The sequence below is a fragment of the Ischnura elegans genome, chromosome 9, assembly GCF_921293095.1.
Source record: "Ischnura elegans chromosome 9, ioIscEleg1.1, whole genome shotgun sequence".
NCBI classification, from domain to species: domain Eukaryota; kingdom Metazoa; phylum Arthropoda; class Insecta; order Odonata; family Coenagrionidae; genus Ischnura; species Ischnura elegans.
In genome coordinates, this window is record NC_060254.1 from 50,142,862 (window position 1) to 50,164,199 (window position 21,338).

The following is a 21,338-nucleotide window of genomic DNA, read 5'->3' on the forward strand; positions in this document are numbered from 1 at the left end:
TTTGGAGATGTCCTGAAGGAAATCAGGAGGAGGAATAATTTATCTAGTATGTTTTCTTCGTTAATTTTGCCTTCTTTCGCGAAAAATTTAGCCACCATTGGTCAAGAGGAAGATAATTTTGGGGAAACTATAAGAAACGGATGTAGAAGGAGAACTGAGTAAACTCTTCTCGGGATTCCCACCGGGTTAATTTTTCCATAAAGACGAGTGTTTCATGCTCCGACTCAGGGCTCATCCTCAGGGCTGAATGTCATTTTATTTGGTTGTGTTGGCCTTAATGCAAAAATTAACCCGGTGGAAATCCCGAGAAGAGATTCCCACATTCTCCACCGGGAAAGTATCAAATCATATTTCAGAAGGATAACTGTTGGGGATGTGGTGGTTTGTTGATTAATTCGACCAATCCATGGTAAATTTAGTAAAATTAAAAGGTATTTAGGTAAAATATAAATGTTTTCTTCCACAATTATTAGCTATTGCGGAAAGTGAGCAATTACAGACATATCGTGAGCGTAAAGTTGGGAATAATGTGAAAAAGTAAAATAATTTAATTAGTCGAGTGTCCACTGTATCTCACTTGAATCAGTTGAATTCATTTGGCATAGCAAGCTTATCATATCAGGCCAAAAAAAACTGAATTTTTTCGTGACATTCCATAAAAATTGCCATAAATGTGGAAAGGTACAATTATATTTTATTTTAAAAAGAAGTGGTTTGTGTTGGAAAGATTGTATGAGGGGAATATCAGGCAACCAGGCAGGCCAAAAAGCATGGCACAGCATACAAATGGCATACTACGTAGCATAAAATATAAGCATAGCTTATCATGCCGAATAATCTATATTTTTTGTTGGAATTCCGTAAAGCATTTTAATAATTGTGGGAAGGTGCAATTATATTTTACTTTTCTTAATTTGAGTCGGAGTGATATTTTGAGGGAACGAAGTCATAATTCGTGCAAATGGTCAGGGGTATTGGAGTTTTGCAGAAGCGGGGGAGACATTGTGCCTTGCTGTGTTTCTGAGAAGCAACGATATAGCCGTCTCTTCTCAGCTGCTCTCCTTCTTAGTAACGGTTGCGCAATAAAAGATATTTCTTTTCTCCTCTGCCACCGGCTCTGGAGATGTGCAGGTGCGTGAGAGGCTGGGATAGCAAGTAAAACGAAACGAAAATGTTTCATTTTGACCCGGAGGTAAACGAATGATTTTCGCTCCGGGTTGGAGCGAAACGGAACGAGGCCTGGATTTAGTTTCGTTCCCGCTCGAAATCACCAAGCCAGCAATTAAAGCCATCAAGGAGTTTGGTTTTGACCCGGGACGAAACTTTACTCCCGGGGACAATACTAAATTAATCGAAACTCCGCTGTTCATAGAAAAATTTCAATCCCAGAAGTTGAGTGGAGGGGAAAAAGAGGGAATACTTTCGACCCATTTCATGACAGACCCTTACGCATGCGATTTTGCGTTCACCGTTCTCCTGTCTGTGGTCAAAATATGAATGTCCTATGCATCTAGTGGCGATAGGCCGAACCTCTACATCATTCATCCATACTCCATAATCGGCGTGTGGGTCGAAACTATACCGTTCGAAGGTGAAGTACGAGGTATCTCTGGTGCGAAACATTATCTGCGTTTCGTTTCGTTCCAGAGGTTTAGTTTAGTTTCGACACGAAGTAGTTCTGACTCCGATTTCGTTTCGACCCTGAGTTTCGCTCTCCGGGTTTATAACCATTCCGTTTCGCTTCTGAATTTCCCTTCCGGGAACGAAACTATTGAAATTTTACTAGTTTTGACTTTTGTTCAGTCTCACTCTCCATCCCTGCTACTCTTAGAGAGATAGACTTACGTTGAAAGACTGAGCGCAGCGTTGCGAATTGTCCCCTTATACGTCTTCACGCCGGCGAGGAAAGGAAACAATGCTGAGTTTTGAGAGCGGTTAAGAAGCAACATAGGTAACCCCATATTCAGCGGAGGAGTTGAACTAGTATTTGCGGTCCAACGAAGAATGCCCCCGGCAAGGAAAGGGGGCAAATTTTTATTTCTTTTTCTCTTGTAGAGAAAATTCTGTGCGTCTTTTATGTCCCCCTGGGATTCTAATAGGATATCAGTGTTTCCATCTCCATCACAATGTCCCCTTTGTATGCCTACGTCTAATCTTACTCGGGCAATTTTCCTTGTGTACAAAGGTAAAATTTGTCGCCTACTCTTTGTAGACTGGGAAAGAATTGAAAAGCCTATTTCATTCGTTATCGCCAAAGTTTTAAAATTTTATGTAACTGTGCGGTTTTTCTATCGGTAATTCGAACTTTATTGGAATATTCCGAGAAATGTAACTGAATGTGTTTTAAATTACAAGGTGGTATTTGTCGTCCAAGAAGGATTTCTGCTACAGGAAAACCATCCTCATCAACTTATGTACCAAAGCCTACATATTCCAGCATATTCAATCTTAAAGGGAACGTTTATCTAAAGAGAACTCAATTCGGGGCGTTAAAATCTGAATCTATAGTCTCATATTATTAATATATAAAATTTACAAGAGTATAAATTCATGCGATGGAAATAAGGGGGTAGGAACACAACAGAAAAAAGATTAGGACTACTGTGAGGTGGTAGAGGAAAAATACCAGAAAAAAGAGGGTTAAAATGAAGAAATTGATTAGCGGCCATCATTAAATTCCCGTCGGAATTTTTTAACAAATTTTATATTCAAATCGCTGTCTGCGTGTTACGTAAAGGATATCTCATTCATCATAAAATATGAATAAAACATCCTTTATTATACGTAACATTGCTGCAGTTGGTAGCAGTCGAAGTCATCTTGCCATATTCACTCACAGTCGCAGTGATTTCGAGTATTTATTGATTTAGTCACTGGCAGTGACGGCTACTTCTCTTCAATTACAGGTAGTAATATATCGCTCACCACTTGGTAGCAGCCAGAGCTATCATCACCGAATCCACAGTCACAGTGATTTCGAGTACTAAGTCACTGGCAGAGACTGCTACTTTTCAGTAACGGTGATTCAACCACATTTAGCGATATATCGCTCATCAGTAATTCATAGGCTCTTTTTAGCTCGATACATTTAGCTTAACGTTTTTCCAATATTTTTTACTTCGTCTAAATTATAGCATTTACCAAGGCCTTCAAAATAGGCGTTCGTATCAGTGGTAACTATTGATTCGACCCATATATCTTACCACCCAGCAATTTCTTCATATTTGTAAACAGAAATTAGTTGCACGGGCTTTAATCTGTAGAATATACTGGGTGGATTAGCAGTTCGTGGCCTCATTTATGGATTTTTGCAATGGCGACTATAAACGTGTGCACCCGGCACCTGGCACCTGGTTTTTCCTCCTTCTAATGTGGTCGTTTTTCCCTCAAATCAGTATTTAAAAATAATCTATGTGAATGGTACTGCGTGCATTCCAAAAACTGTGGTCATTACCTTGTTGGCCGACAGACCAACCTTAGCCTTTTTTTGTTTATGTTGACCCAAAGAAACCAATTGTCTTGATTGTTCTTTGCTATCTGCTGTATTGCGATGGCTTATGTTTCGCCCAAGGTTACGAAAAGGTGGAAAAAAAACTCGTTCGAGTTGCATCTGAAAATCATCAAACACTTATTTAAAGTGTTCATACGGTTGTGCTTATGCTCGATGAGGGTAATCGTGGCACCCTCGCGCGGATAGCTTTGTCATGTCCAAGTATTCATGTAATATGTTACGTTAGCGCTCATTTGAGATTCCTACACCATCAGTAATCTCACGCACTCTAATTCTTTGTAAATCTAGTATAAAAGCGTGGATTTTATCGACGATTTCTAGCATCACGATCTCTTTTGGGCGCCCTGTACTTTTGACGTCACTTGTGCTCGTACGACCTCAACGGAATGCAGTAAACCACTTCTTTATCATTTTAATTGATGGCGCAGAGTTTCCATAGTAATTATATTGTAATTCCTTTGTTTCGGTGCCAGTTTTCAACGGAAAAAATAATGTTTAGTTAGTGCACAAAATTCACTGTTTTTCATTATCGTTAAAATTCACAAGGTTTTCTGCTTTAAATGCCTGTCAAACGCTAACTAAACAACGGAACTACCTCAAGTTTTCACAGCCGTTTACTAGTATATGAAAACTAAAGGGAATATTGTTGTATTTATAGTTAATACGTGATAAATAAAAAAGTCACGGTCCTATCAAGAGACCCTCGTAATATTGAAGTGGTGGCTGGATGTGTCATGATTCTACTATGAAGTGGAAGTCGTTATAGCAACCCTACGCGGCGGCTAGCAATTCCACTGAATTAAGAATCAAATTTTCCTCTCTTTCCATTCACTTAAGGTGTTTCTCACACTCCGAAGGGAATAGGGTGTGGTTTGAACACGGTGGGTAGAGATAGAGCGTGAACCGTGACGATCATCTTGGGCAGCCGTGCGCCGCAAAGAAATGGTCTTGTTGGTCACCCTTCGCACATTTCAACCCTTACCTTTCTCGCACGCATTCTGATGTCTTTTCTGCAAAGCACATACGGACACATTTAGTATATACGTCCTTTCCTCCACCTGCTTTTCCGTTGACCTTTAGACCACAGTGGAGCAGCGGTTCTTGTTCGCTGATTGCCATTTCATCGGCGTGAATGCGTAGCGAGGCAAAGGGCTTTTTTATTGGCTCTCCGTACATCACCTTGGAGTCTGGCTAAAATGGCTTTTCCGTTGTATGCCTCCATAATAGAATCTTACTCCTGGCACTGCCCCTTGGCAATTTACCTCTCCTCTGCAATTTTCCTGGGTCCTAAAGGTTAATTCTATTTCTAGTCATTTTTTTTCATTTCGAAAGCGTGTTTAGTGCATGAATTGGGGTGGAAACTTCCTTTACATAAAATATAACCAGATTTTTTAAATTTTTAACAACAGCGTACTTTGAAAGATTGTTATTTTTAACTAATATATTCTCCAGAACTATTTTTACTCCAATATTGGATTTTAAATTGGTATGCCCATTTGGTACTAAGGTACCTACTCTTAACGCTAATTCTCTATTGTTCGTTTGCTCGCTATTTTAGCATTTGCGTTACGTAAATTATGAGTCCAATGTTATAAAACTGTGTATATATATTCTGTGTTTAATTATTTACTGTATTAAGTGAATTAAAGAAATTTATGATATTCATTATAAATTTTTACGTACGCAAACATTTACGCACAGGCTTTAAAAAAAATTTAACATTTTAGAATACCAGAATATTTAAGATTCATAGTGAACCGACAGAGCTTTTTACTGACTAGTATCATTATACAGGTGTTCTTGACGTGTCATTAGTGATCACAATTACAAATCTCATAGATTATTCAATTCGATATAAGTATCTTCGAAATATCAAATTTGTACTTAGACTCTGAGAAAAGTACGAGGTTTTTTGTTCTTAGTTCAGTTGTATAGCCAGTTTTCAAGTGAAAGAGGTAATATAAGTATTTCAAAATATAATAATAACGTATCCAAAAGATAGGTAAGTACTATCAGAGAACGTATGCAATCAATCAACCCTATTCCTATCTAATTCTATCCATTCTAAGTAGTTTTGCTGTAGAGTGCCAGTGCAGCTGCCCTACCACCATGATAATAAATCATTTTAAATAAATAACATTAACTGTGAAATTACTAAAGGTTTCGCGGTCCATGTTTGTAGATTTATGTTTTTTTTGGGAATATCCCGCGTCAGGTTATTAAAATGGCCATTTTAATAACCTGACGCGGGATATTACCAAAAAAAACATATATCTACATTAACTGTGAAATTCTGTGTTCTAAAAATTCATCAGCACCAAAAACTTATTCATATGGGTGTTTACTTCTTTTTTTGACGAATTCGTAATATATTAGCATTGTTTTCTGGTCATTTTGAGGAGAACGTTCAACATTAAATTTTTACTTTATGCTTTTATATTTAATTTAGATTGAATTAGGTCCAAAACAATAATAATTAAGATGACATACCGTCGAAAGCCAAGGTTTATGTTCCAAATTTAAATAATGGCATTATAACTGCCTTCATTGCTGTGATGCTATCTATTTCTTCCACCAACGTAATTACAAGTAAATTATTATTTTTCAAGTTTAACTAATTGTTCTTGAAAACGTGCTAACTTTAAAGAATAGTCAAAACAGCATAATGAAGTGTCATTTGAAGCTATCACTGTTTGCATGCATTGGGAAATACAGAGCAGAAAACGTAGAGATATTTCCAGAATGACAACTGAGTGATAAATGGCTTTGGTTATGGCTCTTCTGGGCCACTTCATAAACAGCAGTCGGTTGAACCAGGATGCACTCGCTATTTGTTCTGAGATCGAACCTTTCGGCCGATAAATTTCGGCGGTTATGCAAACATGGCGGAAAATAACCCTGTCTGTTCTGGAATGGCTCTGTCACTCTTTCGCGCACGCATATAAATTTCGCCCCTCACTTGTTTTGCAGTCTCTCCCATGATCTGGGTTCCGAATCAGCTGGTGGGCGCCCCGGCCGGAACTGACGTCACGATCGAGTGTCACACGGAGGCGTACCCGCGAGCCATCAGCTACTGGGTCTACGACAGCGTGATGCTGCTGTCGACCAAGAAGTACGCGACGGACACCACGGAAAACAGCTACAGAGCACACATGAAGCTCACCATCCGGGGACTGAGGGACCGGGACTTCGGCAACTACAGATGCATCTCGAAAAACTCTCTGGGCGAGACAGAGGGCTCAATCAGGTTATACGGTAAGGGTGATCAAAGATTGTGGATTTATTTAACCCTGCTTTATTGTGTTTTAATCTAATCCTTTAAAATAACTCAAGAGTTGAGAGGTATAAAATTTTTAGTTGAATGGAAGGGATGCTTGATCGACTTACAATTTTCTATGAACCAACTGAATTCAGTTCCAATGGTCTTTATGAAACCCTATAAACTTTCCTTAAGGCACCTATTTTCGCCAGAATCCTATTCTTTGAGATACTGACAATGTTTTTCAAGGCAATTACTATAATTCCCAGAGGTGGGTATCAAATGTTTTAGTTGAATTGAAGGGATGGCTGATCGACTTAAATTTGTTATGAATTCAATACGAATGGTCTATGTGAAACCCTATAAACTTTCCTAGAGGCACCTATCTTTGCCTGAATCCTACTCCTCAAGATATTGACAAGGGTTTTTAAGGCAGTTAATATAATTCCCGGCGGTGGTTTGGAAAAATAATAGAATGTAAAATATGAATGAATTTTAGCATGTCTAAAGTGGAATAATTTCCTTCGGAGCAAAATCAAATACGAAGGACTTCATTTTATTGTAATTTATTGGTCTCAAATAATTCAATTTCCACATGGTCCAGCTTTTTTATGTTTATTTTCATTTTTGAGAACCCAAAATTTAGTCTTTATTCAGTTCAAAACCAGTCAAATTGTTTTATGTCTAATTTAATCAATGAAACGAAGTGCTGCATTGGGCTAATTTTATGAATTAATATGAAATATAGGTCTAACTTTTCTCCTTTTAGAATAGCAGTTGGGATAGGAAAATATGTGTAAGAATCCTATTTTAAAATGATTCTACCTCTTTTTCTATAGAAAAATATTTTTTTTAATCAAATGTATTTTTTTGCATTTTTTAATGCTTTAAGTGATATTATATATGAATATTGCCAGCTAATCTACCAGTAAGTACACAATTAACATACTTTTCCCAAAACAAAGTGTATATTTATTTTTAAGATAAGTAAATATAGCCCATATTTGTAGTTCTCAATCTCACCTTCTTAATTTCAGTTTTATTATCTTATTTTTTTCATTTAGCACTCTTTTTGCTACTACACAGGTCCAAATTTTCGAATTTAAGTGTTCCAAAGTGTTCACAGATGACTATGGCCAAAGCTCTCTCTGTATTCCATAGAAGGTAGTATTAAACTTATTACCTCATAATCTTCAAGAAATATATCGTGTTTATTATCACCTTGTTTGTTAATATTTTGCATTAAGAAACTAATTATTTAAGAACTTATTATAGCATAATAAGCCTTTATTTAAGTGTAAATAGATTCTCAAAATCTTTCTGCATAAAAGTTCCCTGAGAAACGAAGGAATATGGAACTAATTACTCTTCGAAATATTTATTCTGTGGCTGTTTACCCTTGCTTGTCCAATAGTCTGTAAAAAAAATTCATACCAAACGAACGCTGCGCAAAAATGTTGTGAATGCAATTATCGCATCCTCGGTCATGCCTGCCTTGAACTCGGCGTGAAGAATGGTAGCGAGTCCAAACCGAATGCCAACCCACTCATTAACCTCGTTGAAATGTAATGAAGCAGAAATCCAGGCCCTAGGGAATGCTAGTCATACCTTTGTAATGAAACGCATCCGCAGAGAAGTTTGCGGTCGAGGAGTGTAACATGCCGAATAGCGTTCCAGTACGAACAGAAATAATGCGGAGACATTAGGCGAGATTAGGTTGGCGAGCACATGTTTTTTGCACCATATTGGGCTCTCGACGTCTGTGGTCAGTTTGGGTCTTCCTACCCCTGATGCATCTGCTTTATTCATCTACAGGAACCTGCAAACCTTTGCAATATTCAGACGAATCTGTTTAATGCGTCTTATTCTTCGGCAGGGTTATGCATCACTGGCTTTCAGAACCGGCTTAAACTTTCGTTCCCCATACAGATACCCTTAAAATAATATTTTATTATAAATTCCTATCATGTTTGATGAAAAATTTCTCGGGATTCCCACCGGGTGTGGTATTGGGTATTATTAAACAGAAAAAATATTTACTTATAAAAAGCTATTTCTAAAATAAAATATTTAATAAAATCACTTATTAATATTATAATTTTATATTCTATCATATTTACTTACTTATTTTCTGAATACTGAAGAAATGCAGTACCCTGAATGTACTTATATTATAATCAGTTATAACTCCTATATGTGATACTATGCAACAAGCTATTGGACCAAGCGATTATATCAATGTTTTAAAAAGCCGAAGTCTTCATATTAACCGCAGGTGACTAACGCCTGCAAAAAATCGAATGCTACTTGTAGCTAAGGTTGATAATTCGTTTAATTAATTATCAACCATGCTTTGTTTTTTGACTCTGGATTTCACTCCAACTGCATCAGAGGTGATACGATTTATGCTTTCTAGCCTTCAGAGAGCTGTGAAATCAGTCAATCAATTGTTATTTTCATACAATCCACCACATTTTAAGCAAAATATAATTTTTCAGACATCTTGTCATTAGTTTCTTTTTTGGAAATATGATGGCATTATTTTTTTTCAACCAGTCTGAGAATCTCGTAAAAAATGAATTTAACCAGTTCTTATTAGGACCTACGTGATTCTTATTGATACTTATTGATCATATTTACTTGCTTCATTACTTGGATTTGCATTATATTGAGGAAAACTAGTTTTTTATCAAGGTTCTTATCGTAAAATGAAGCAAGTAGGCCCATTACACCGAAGCAAAAATCATTCAGAACCGTCCAAAAATTCGCGTATTGCCTAAACACAATCCCGAACCTTAAGTATTCGTTCATCAGAAGGATCCAATACAATATCCGCGTTTTATACTGAAAACTGTATCAGCTCCTGACCTACTCTCAAAGAAGAACCAACCGTCAGAATTAAAGAGTCGCAGAGTGAGGAAAGGATTGAGCGGATTTGAGTAATAGAAATAACGGAAAAGTGGGCTAAAGTCTTGAGTTTCACCCATGTCAATGAGCTATCTACCCTCTCATCTCTCACAGTGCTCAAAACTTCGCACTCCAAACTTTAATATTCGGTCGAGCACGCCGCCGCTGCTCTTTCTGAAGGATGAAATAAAACCGTCCGTGCCCCTCTCTCTTATTACGTGTGTGGAATGCTTGGAGGAGAAGGGAAAGGATTCATAATCCACCCACATGGCCAATGAGTGCCAGGGGCCACTTGAGTAGAACTTCTCTGAATGCATCGTCCCATCAATAGCAATTTTTTTCTCCCTTTACAAATTGCATTCTAATGCGATAATATCTTTTCGATGTTCCATCATACTCTTATTTCACTCGAATGAAAAAGTTCCGGGATTGACTTGGTGGAAATGCTATATATCCATTGTAAAATATAAAGCACAAATGGTAATTTATTTACTTTTACATAAAACTCCGTTGTTGACCATGGAATCGACATTCTAAGTATGCCATTTCATTGAAAAAACGCTAATTGACCATGATGACAATGAAATTAACACGTTATTAATATGTTTGAGTTATTAATATCGTGCGATGATGTATAAACAGTGAAAATTGAATCGGAAAATATAAAGATTACGATTTATTCACATTTCAAAAGTTATCGAAAAAGACGTTGCTTAGGAAAGTATAGGTATGTTGTACGGGCTTCATTATCTTAATGGTCTGTGGGATAATAAATTTTTTTGTTGTAATTGGGGTTCTGCTTGTATGGGTCACTTTAAATTGGCATCCTTGGAAATGTCATAGAATTTCGAAACCATGGTTGGAAGTGGAGGTTAATATTAAGTGTGGAAATGACCATTTCTAGTTCATGTGTTATCATGGATCTTCTTTCACACTTTATTATCTCATACTTTGATTCTCCATATGATTGGTTGCGCGTTCCTTGGCGGTATCGGTTATTTTATGATTCCAAAAATGAGCAAAATTCGAGTGTTCTCTTTCAAGCACGTACGTCCCTTTTTTTACGTATCCTTGATTTTTCCCCATCTGTTCACATGCGAGATGAAAGAAGGTGTGTGGGCAGCGTTCGTGGTCAAGTGGAAACCTTTGTATTGAGGCCTTGCCGCTTTTGCCTGCACCTTAGAGTGGGTACTTCTGCACCATTCGGATAGGTATCGTGGAGGCAGGGAATAAGAGTGCATTTCTGCCCTTGATAGGGGGCGCATCTGTTGAAGTGGGATATGCTGGCCCGCTTCTTCGCGGACGAGTGCACGTAGTTGTTTTTATTGGTTCGGCGGCTGCCTCTACGATCGACCACCGCGGCGCAATATAGGCGCACAAGTAGAGGGAGAAGAGTGGAAGGAAGCAAGAGGCACGGCGATGTGGAAATATGGCGGCGTGCGCACTCACGGTTGCTGAGATTGATACCTTTCTCTGCTCTAGTGTTCTTGACACTTCTTCCCTCGTATACCTATAGCTGCAAATACAACCCCATCTGGCGGTAGACGGTAGACGCGTAAAAATCTACACTCTTCTGAAAGAATCCTAACTAGAAACGGTTTATCTTCCTCATTTCTCTGACATAAACTTGGAGCTTTTGCCCATTTTCCTGGAGTTTTGTTAGCTCCACAAATTATTTCATCGGTGTTAACCACGAGAATTAAGTCTTTGGAATCGAAAGATACTTAACATACTCCATTTAAATTCGGAAAGTATTAGCATACACGGCTCAATAGCATGATTAAATGAGTGTCTTATTTATATATCTTTAAAATCAATATTTCATAGCTTATTACGTGTACTCTCCCATTCAATCCACCGATGGCGCCATTAATTAATATTTTCATAGGAAAATGTGCTATCAACATCAACTCCTTCTACATAGTGTCAATATGGATTCTTTACAATCCATTTTAATTTCTTAAGAAGAGCTAAACCATTGGCTTTTCCCGTCGATACAGCGCATCAATGCTTATTTTATCCATCTAAGAGTCGTGCCAATTTTGTCCGCCTACTAAAAATTAAGAAAGGCGTTGTGAAATCCGGTGATTTGAATATCCCTTAATTTACTCATATCTTAACTATGCCAAACGGAATTAATTTTTGTCTAACGGCCTATTAACTCACGAACTCAACAATTGTTGCAGTTTTAGAATATTTTGTGTGGGGAATTGAGAGAAAATTCCGTTTTTATTAATTAACGGAGTAGATATTTTAATTGGCAACAAACCAATCAATTTCAAGCCTATAATACATTTGGAAGTAGTCGAGAATATTTTTGTCAAGTTGGTACGTTACCCGTTGCAGTCTACTTGGAAAGTTTGTTTCGAAACTTCAAACTGGGCGGGTTTTTGCAGAGCCATAGCTGGGAGTAGGGAAATAACCGATGTAGTTCATGAATTAACATCGTTTTAGTGCTAAAAAAAATTATATTCGATTTACATGCAACAGTTTTACAGCCAGAGCCATTAAAGTGCCGTAATGTACACAAAAATTGGAATTTCCGCCATTTTGAATTTTCTTATAGAGAGAATAGGGAGAAACTTAAGGTTCTCGGAAATTTCCCCTGGAAGGTTTTTGGTACTCCTTTTGATGTGATGAAACATTTATGAATCTATTTTAAATTTATACATTTTGATTTTACTATGAAATTCACATTTCTTTATGACGCGTAGACTTTCAATTTTAAAAACAGGCTGGAAATGATGAATCAGGATAATGGAAAATATTTCATCTTAGTTTATCGGAAAATGGCATAGCGGTCGCACAACTCATTAATGTGTTACTGCTATGGTTTATTGGCCTAGAATTATATTGTTGGAAAAACAGGGACAGACGAATGAGAGGGATGTTGACAGGATGCCCTCCTACTTTGAAATAATGGCAGTGATGATAAATACGATGCGGTAAATTACTCTCTTTGACAATTTAACGGAACGAAAATCAAAGGCATCGATTTTCATAAAATTCTGTGCACTTTGCGGAAAAAAAAGAAGGAGCGATACTTTGTTCCTTTTATCACGGTTTGAGCTTGGTTTGATTAAAATATATAAAATAGGAACTTTAAAGCAATAAGTAACAGCTGTAAAAAAGTTATTTTCAAATATATATCCAGATAAATACTCCTATGAATTCGTGTATTTGTACTCACAATTTTATGCTTCAGTGTGAAAATATAAATGTGACCTTTTTTTGCGGGTAAATATACACATTCTCCATATTATTTTAGCTTCAATTCAATCATACATCTTCGGTATTCATTTTACTCGACAAATATTTGGGAGAAAATGTTTGGCGGCATTAAACAGTTCGACCGCCGATTAGAATGATGTGTAAATAATGTGCCATAAGTAACGAAAATATTTTCTCTTCTCCCTGCTGAACGGAATTAATCTTTATATCAAGAAATATTGTTTTTATTGTGCCTGGGAAGAACTAAGATATTAGTTCATGTCATGAATCATTGTTCAAATGTTTCACCAATCTCAATTTACATGTAATATGTACATAGGCTGTACCATAGAGTATATACCTACTCCATGGCTGTACTTACTGTATTCATACTAATGTATTATAGCCTCTTTCATAACATAAATTCTTCCTGGGTTGAATGGTAATTCCAGTAGTGTGTGCTGGATTATTCCTAGATGGTAATGAGTGATTTCCATCCGTGACTAGGTGATCAATCATTTCTAAGCAAAAGAAATCCTTACTTATTTCTTACTTCACGTCTATCCATGGTTTCTACATTTAGCGTTTTACTTTTTAATTTTGTGCTATTGTGTATCTGTTAAAATAGAGTTTAATCGATATTCGCGGGGAAAATGTCTAGTGAGTGATCGATATGTCATTGTTAGGTTTTTTCAGTTTCTTGCTCAAATTAATTAGTATTGAAGTAATATTTTCATATTTATAATGAAAAGCTTCAGTTTATAATAGGGCCAACTGAAGGCGGTAAAATTTCTAAAAATGGCTGCACTATATTGTTTATTATTTTCCACCCTGTTCTCACCTATCGATATTGCTTCATAACTCTCAATTATTGTTTATCCTTTCGTAAGGTTCGAAGAGTTTTTTCTCTTCTTTTTAAGTATTTAGATAACACTTATTCCATTCAACCACACCAACCGTAAGTTCTCGATAAGGTATCTAATGTTTGAGCTCAGTGTAATTGTTACCGTTACTGAGGCCAGTTATAGTGCATACCGCAAATTCATGTTTGTATCTTAGGTTTCATAAAATCTTAATTTACGAAGGATAATGCAGTTAAAGGTCAGCATAATTTTTTTCGTTACTAAGGCCAGTTATTGCCACGTAGTGCATATCGCAAATTCGTTTTTGTATCTTAAATTCGCTTTTGTTTCATAAAATCTTAATTTACGAAGGATAATGCAGTTAAGGAATAGATATTGCAGAAGGCCAACCTTTATCCCCCGCCTCTCGTTTTCTTACATTGAGTGCTTCCCATTTTTTTACCTTATTTTCTTCCCTTTTTGTACTGTTGTGTTCCTTCCATTCTGTAACTTCTAAATTGTTTGCCTTCCGTTTGGCAAATTTGTATGACTTAAGTACCGCCATACTCTCCTTTCTAGCTTACCCACCTTAGCCAGCCTTCCACCCTTACCGGCTCAATGAATATAAAGTAATACTCTCCCTGTATCATGTATTTGAACACGGCGATGTCGCACTGTGACCAAACTGCTTGTTGATACAATTATATGTGATGTTTACAAAGTTTTTTATCAAACGGTAAGGATATTGTCGTTTGGACAGTTGCATATATGTACTGACCTTAATTGGTCGCACCTCATAACTTACGTAACTGGTCGCGTCGGGTCATTGTGACCGGCGTTGAGTTTATTACGACTTACAAAAAATTTTATAAATATATCATTGTGTCATTTTTCCACTACTCACTGTTCGAATAAGATCTCTACATTATAATTGTTAAATTTACTGTTAAATACACAATAAAAATTACATAAACTTAAGCTACGGCCAATGCGTAAGAAATGGTATCAATATTTATGCAGAGAAGATATATAGAAACATGAATTTTATTAAAAGACGGAAGTCTATTGAGCTTAGCAACATTTGAAGAAATCAGCCTGATATATAAGATAGGCTAATATGAGACTAATACCAAATGAAGCGTCTGTTGAAAGGAGGAAAAAAATCTGATCGGTCTTTGAATCGGATACTTTGAAAAACCAACTTTACGCAGCAATAGAATCACAAGAAATAATTAATATACTAGAAATTTTTCAATTTCTAACGGCGTTATTTTATTTAAAAATCAACTAAGAAAAGCCAGTGGCTTCAATATGATCCGACGCGACCAATTAAGGGGTAAAGATATAGATCCCTGTAAAGCAATGAAATCTGCGAAAATGTTAGATGATTGCGAAACCTTCATGTATAATCAGTTAGTTTGTTCTTTTTAATATTTTTCAATTGAATTAAAGTTAAATCAAAATGCTCGTGAAAATTGGGCCAAGCGAGAATATTGAAAAACATGGAAATGAATTAGGAGGTAAAACAGCCACAGGGAAGTTACGCAATTACGATGGGGCACATACGTTTTCATCGCATGAAATGTCACACGTTTTTTTGTGGAGTGACACATTACATTTATCGTGACAAACTAAAGCTTTGTCCGAGGACGCGAAATATGTGGCTTAGCATCACCGCCCATAACAAATTGGCTTTATGTTGACCTAGTTTAAACTCTTCGTTAGCATGGCATTCGTAATTTCACACATTTTGCTGAAAAATTGCTCTAATTTTCTCCACTAGAAAGGGTTTTTATTTTCTTTTATATTTTCTATTTTATTTAGGAAAAACCATTTGATTGCACTGTAAAAATACTTCTTTATGGAAAATTTTTATTTTTATTCCCTAATCACCATATTATCATCCCTTTTTTAACCAAATAAAATGTTATGTCGCATAGTAAACGATGTCATAATATCTTTTTTCATCATTTTATGCTTTAAACAGCCAGGTTCTCTTGCGTTTCATCATTTGGAATGAGCACTATGGCGAGTAAGATATTTTTTAACAATATTTTCGCTTTTCTCACAGCACTAACACTGTCCGGCCACACCTAATTTTTTTTCATGCATATTTTTCCAGCCGTCCTGGCCACAGAAACCGCACCAATTATATGCAAGGATGGTGGTGACGGCGGTCGATACGGATTCCCTTTGCAAACTTTATCGAGCAAGCATTTTTTTTTCTTTTGTTCTTCGCGTCCAGTTGGCCTTGTGGCTTCCCACCCATGGCCTCCACCACCCTTGGGTCCCTTGCTACCTCCCTCTCTGCCTCCTCTGCATCATCTCACGTAAAACCAAAGTACTCGCATTCGTCGGGAAATGATTCCAAGCCTTTTTTTCTCTGTGACTCCAAGCCGTTAAAAACAACCAAAGTATATAGTCAGACAAAGGTTACGGTGAGGTTAGTTTGACATTGAACGTTTTCAGCCGTACATTACGCCTTCGGTGTCATTGAATCAGCCTCGCTAATCCTCAAGTCACCTTATTAAAAAATATATTTTTTAATCCCGAAACGCAGACACCATCAATATCTTTAATGTGGCGTTACTGGTCTCAATTAATCCGCATTGAGTTTTGTAAAATGCGATAGTTTTGTATGCTTTTTTTCATTCGTTTATCGCATTTTTCATTCGTATTATTTAATTTGTATATCATGCGATGTTAACTTCCAATGAATGGGTATGAAACTCGCATAGCTTAGGAAATTTGTCTGATAATCGCAGAGCAGATGACGCCGGAAATAATTGAGATTTGATTTTCCCTGAATCATTTAACACAATTTGGCTTGCTTGTGATTTCATTCTAGGTAAAGAACTATTGCGCGGTAATTTTCATTTTATGATCGGTAAATGTTAAAAATAGAGTCCCTGGAGCAAGAGTTTTTTATATAGTGAGAACAGAAAATCTCAGTGTAAAATATAATATTGACTGAAAAACGATAGGAGAAGGGAAAATTATGCGGAAAAAAGAACTTAGATTTATATTTATATTTATATTTAGGAACAAAGATTTATATTGGGAACTAAGGTGCAAATGCTGTTTCTGGAAAAACGTTTTTGCCTGTGCATTTTATATTCGGAAAAGTACTTGTCAGCCAAAGATAAATTTTTCATCAGCCTCAACATTCTACTAAAATTCTTTTTATCATCGCTGGAATATCACATTTCTTTAAGCCCACAATCAAAAGAGCTGATATAAAAACTCATTTTTCATCAATTGAGGATTCACCATATTTGAACGGGTAAATACAGATAGAGCCTTTTTCTTTATTTGACTACGCAGAAGGTACTATTCTTAATTCAGGATTACTCTCGGTTGAAATGTGCATTTGCCATAATTCTCTTGATCGTTTATTCTGTTCTCTTCACTTATAGTTTTCACACCAAAACCAAAATAGTTTATACTCCATCTTCAACTATCATAAATTCTTTTTCTCTGAAAATTAGAGAAAATGCATCTCTGGATATGTACCATCGATAAAATATGCATATTTTTTACATATTTTATAGTTTAGTAATTTTAACACTAATTCTTGAATCCTATATCAGACTATTTTTGATGTCCATGCAATATTCTCAAAAATCAATGTATTCAGCACACATGCTGCAAACCTTTGCATCTATTTCCTTCTGTCTGACGGGACCAATACCTCCAGGTAAGAAATTTCCCGCCAGATCTCTCGACTCTTATCCACTCTCTCGCTTAGAGATTGCTCTCTTCAGTGACGCAGCGAGGGGGGGGTTTGGGGGATAACCCCCCCCACAGAGCTCAGAGAAATTTTTAAGTTTAATACATTGTACTTATTTGGATAGTATTACTTATATAATAGTGTTAGGATATCTCAAATACCCCTCAGAAATCCGTAAAACTTGCCATTTTGAACCATTATTCTTAAAAATTTATCTGGCGGTGGGCCCCCGCAACTCATGCTTACCCTGGAGGGTATGCAATATCCTCACACACGTAAATATTAGTTGCGCCTAAAACCCACCCCCTAGCCTTCATTTTTAGCTGCACCTCTGGCTCAGTTATCCACCTTTATCTCTCTTTGAACGATAATACGTGGTAATTTCCATAATTATTTCAAACATATTTATTTTTCACGGCTAATTTTCATTAAAAAAACTTGTTATTCCTTGTGAATCATTTTCAAACATTCTCTCTTTGTCTATTACTAGGGGGGACCCAAAAATAACCTGAAGGTAATGTCTACGCACGTAACTCTTTATGTTTGAGCTTCTCCCACTACACTTACATCTGCATAATACTGCGAGCCACCTGTAGGGTGTTTGGCGGGGGGTGATCAATCACCAGCATGTAGCATGCAATTGAACTCCCACATGCACATCAAACTGTCCAAAAAACATCACGCATACTAACAAATTATACTACCATAACATATGCTGTTAGAAACTATAATAAAATTAAGAAACATGCATTAAGTTTTACGTAGGTTTGTAGGCTACACCACAAGTCATCTAATCTATTTATGAGTTCTATCGCTGCCGTAATAATCTCTTATTGATCGTGGAAAAAAAGATATTCAGAATCATTCTGTTCTACACGGTACAACGAGTACCAAAGGTGTTACGTGCAGTGGAAAAAAATCTTTTAATCGATATCAGTTTAAATGGAGAGTACTCCGAAGGTGACTAGCGTTTGTAACACAAAAAATTATATTTTGAATTTTTAAAAAATTGTGTTATTTTTGGGCCCCTCCTTGTATAGTTACATTGACTTTTGATTGGTTACCGCGCTATACGGTGATGTTAAAATGGCACCTGTAAGGGACTTGCGTTCCAAGCAACGGGCAGTGATTGAGTTTCTTTCGTCAGAAAACCAAAGTATCTCAAATATTCATGGGCGCATAGAGTATGCCTACAGTGATCTTACAGTGGATAAAAGCATGGTGATTCGTTGGGCAATGCGTGCCTCATCATCGCCGCTACGGGGATAATGAAGAAGTTATTGATGCACTACGACGTTGATTCCGACTCTAATGAGTGAAATGGCTGATACCGCGCAGGCATGCAGGCCCTCCTTCAAGGTGGCGTCAATTCGTAGCACAGAATGGAAATTACGTTAAAAATACTGTTAGGTGGCTAAAAGATTGGGGAATTACATGGCGTAATTAATGCTGAATTAAACAACCCCTGTATCAGGAAAAAATGTGTTGCATTAGTTACTGAGCTCTCCTCGTATTAGTAAAATTAGACATTGCAATATTTCCATTGAGTAATGCCACTCAGTGGAAATATTGCAATGTCTAATTACTTCCTTCAAACTTCCACCATATCGTGCCCAACATCATACAAGGTATCCCCTCGTATCCCTTCCCCTTATTATTCTCAGTCATTGCTCTTCTTCACTTTCCATTTTCTCTTTCACCTTTCCAGAGATTCCGATGCCATCACTTCCCCCTAAAGCCACTGAGGTGCGCAGTGGAGCCAGCAAAGAAGGTGAGTCCGCTGTTCATGCATTCTCTTGTAGATAGACCATAGGCACTCTAATCACTAGGTGAAGCGACATAAAAACAACACAAGGAGGCCCTCATTTAACCAAATTCGATATTAAAACCTCCATCATTTTATTTTTGATTATATGACCGATGCGCGTAATTTAGGACGTGCGAATAATATGACTTTGGTACACATAATTCCTTAGGTTTTACTAAAGTTATGAAAAAATATACTCTTCCTTTAATAATTGAAATACCAGTCATGTAATTTAGCTTTAAGAATAGATTTCATTTGGCGTTAGCATTTCCAATAAGTAATATGTTGGTTTGTGTTAGTAGTAACTATGTGATTACCTCATTATGCCCTTTTCTAAATACTTCAACTATCATTAACCACAATCCTGACAAAATGACAATATTGTATTCTTAACCTGATAAGTTGAATTTTGTTTTTTCGTCAATTATCTATACATGATCTGTTTTCACTTTCATTTAGATGAAACCTGAATGTAATACTACTCAAAGCACTTACCTTACTTCACGCTACATTTTTGCCACTGTACATAGTGTATTACGAGCCAGGCAAAATACTAATTTCGTCCGTTTCTATACTTGGTATTTACTATTAAAGAGATATTTGTAGATACTACTTGAATATCATCTTACAACCGAAATTTTAGTATACTTCTGGAATTAAAGCAAAAGGGTATTTTGAATTTATTAAAATCAAAACCCGTTTCATTGTTGTTCCTTTTGGCAATATCGGTTTAATATAAATGGTTCAGATTTTTTATCTACCACTTTTTTTTCTTCAAATGCGGTTTTATCCTTTCAAATTTCTAACACTTTTCAATTACCATATCAACGTTCGTTTGATTGGAGTTTGTTGTTCACCAAGTAGATCTTTTAGCCAACGTTGTTATGCCACGTCCAAAGGAAAAAAATCATGCTCTACCTTTTCCACTCGGGCACTTAAAAAGGAAGAAGTGAAATTAGAGGGAAGCCGGCATTTCGGATACTTTGGACGGAAATATGCTTTCGGAAAATTGCCTCTGCATATTGTCTCAAGAGGGATGCTTGAGCTAAAACGGCTTGTAAAAATGTGGAAGGGTAGTGAGGGTGAATAATTGGTGGCCAAGAGAAGGAAAGGAGGGAGGCAGAATATGACGTGAAGTGGTTAAGGAGGGGGGACTAAAATGGATGGGACCTGTAGTGGGGATATAAGGCATGAAGTAGCTCTCTTATGTAAGAGCAAGTTGAGTTGCGAGAAGCTGCCGGCGGAGATGATAATGCAAGTTTTAATTCACTGAAATAATAGCGAATCGAAACTTTAAAAAAAAAGAATTGATGGTACCTATACATTGAAGCGAATTTTGTAATGTGTAATGGCATGCTGGAGGAGCTTTGGAATAGTGTTTATTTACACTTAAACTTACGTTGGCACCACCTTGTATATTATATATTTCAGCAATGGCTTAAGTGTGCGAATGCATTAAAATGGATTGGGCTGAAGTGATATAACTTATAGCTTGACAGAAGTCTTAAATTTTGACAAATGAAAACACCATAAGTGGCATTAATACATGTTAATCTGATTTCGGTGATAAATATTATGTATTTAGTACTTTTTATATGATATGAATGGCAACAATGATCTTTTCGAGGGATTTCCACCTCCTTTTATCAATTGAATCACCAACTTATATATGATATTTCACGCTAACCCTTCAAGTAGTAAAAATTTTATTTTTGTGGAAGAAATTTTAAAAAAATAATTGTTTTCGTTTAATTATGAAGTAAAAAACTGGGAAGATCGGAATAGAGCTGTGCTGTTGGATATCATTTACTCATGAGATCTGTTCGATAAAATTAGGCATGTTTTTAACTCTCAAACGAAAGGCATGAGTAAATAACGGCTTACAGTGAGTAAAAAATAATGGAAAAAGCTAAAATGGTGTTTGAAGATTTATTGAGATATGTTATGCATCTCTAATTACTTTGTCCAGCATTAATAAGCGTCGTAATAGGCATTATTATTAGGCATTTCCTGTGAGAGTGTGAATAGTATTGAGTGATGCAAGACCAGAGCTTAAAATTTTAAAGAATACG

The 21,338-nt window shown here is 36.5% G+C and overlaps 1 protein-coding gene across 3 annotated transcripts in view; it reads left to right on the plus strand.

The window, feature by feature from the left end:
- The window catches only part of LOC124165661 (lachesin-like), a 472,126-nt gene that overhangs the window by 411,280 nt on the left and 39,508 nt on the right, over nucleotides 1-21,338 (plus strand). For 2 of the 3 annotated variants that reach the window (XM_046543140.1, XM_046543143.1), the window contains exons 6-7: nucleotides 6,482-6,766; nucleotides 19,168-19,230. In XM_046543140.1, coding sequence (XP_046399096.1) covers nucleotides 6,482-6,766; nucleotides 19,168-19,230 — 348 coding nt within the window. The remainder of the gene's footprint in view (nucleotides 1-6,481; nucleotides 6,767-19,167; nucleotides 19,231-21,338) is intronic. The other variant, XM_046543142.1, reaches the window with a different exon arrangement.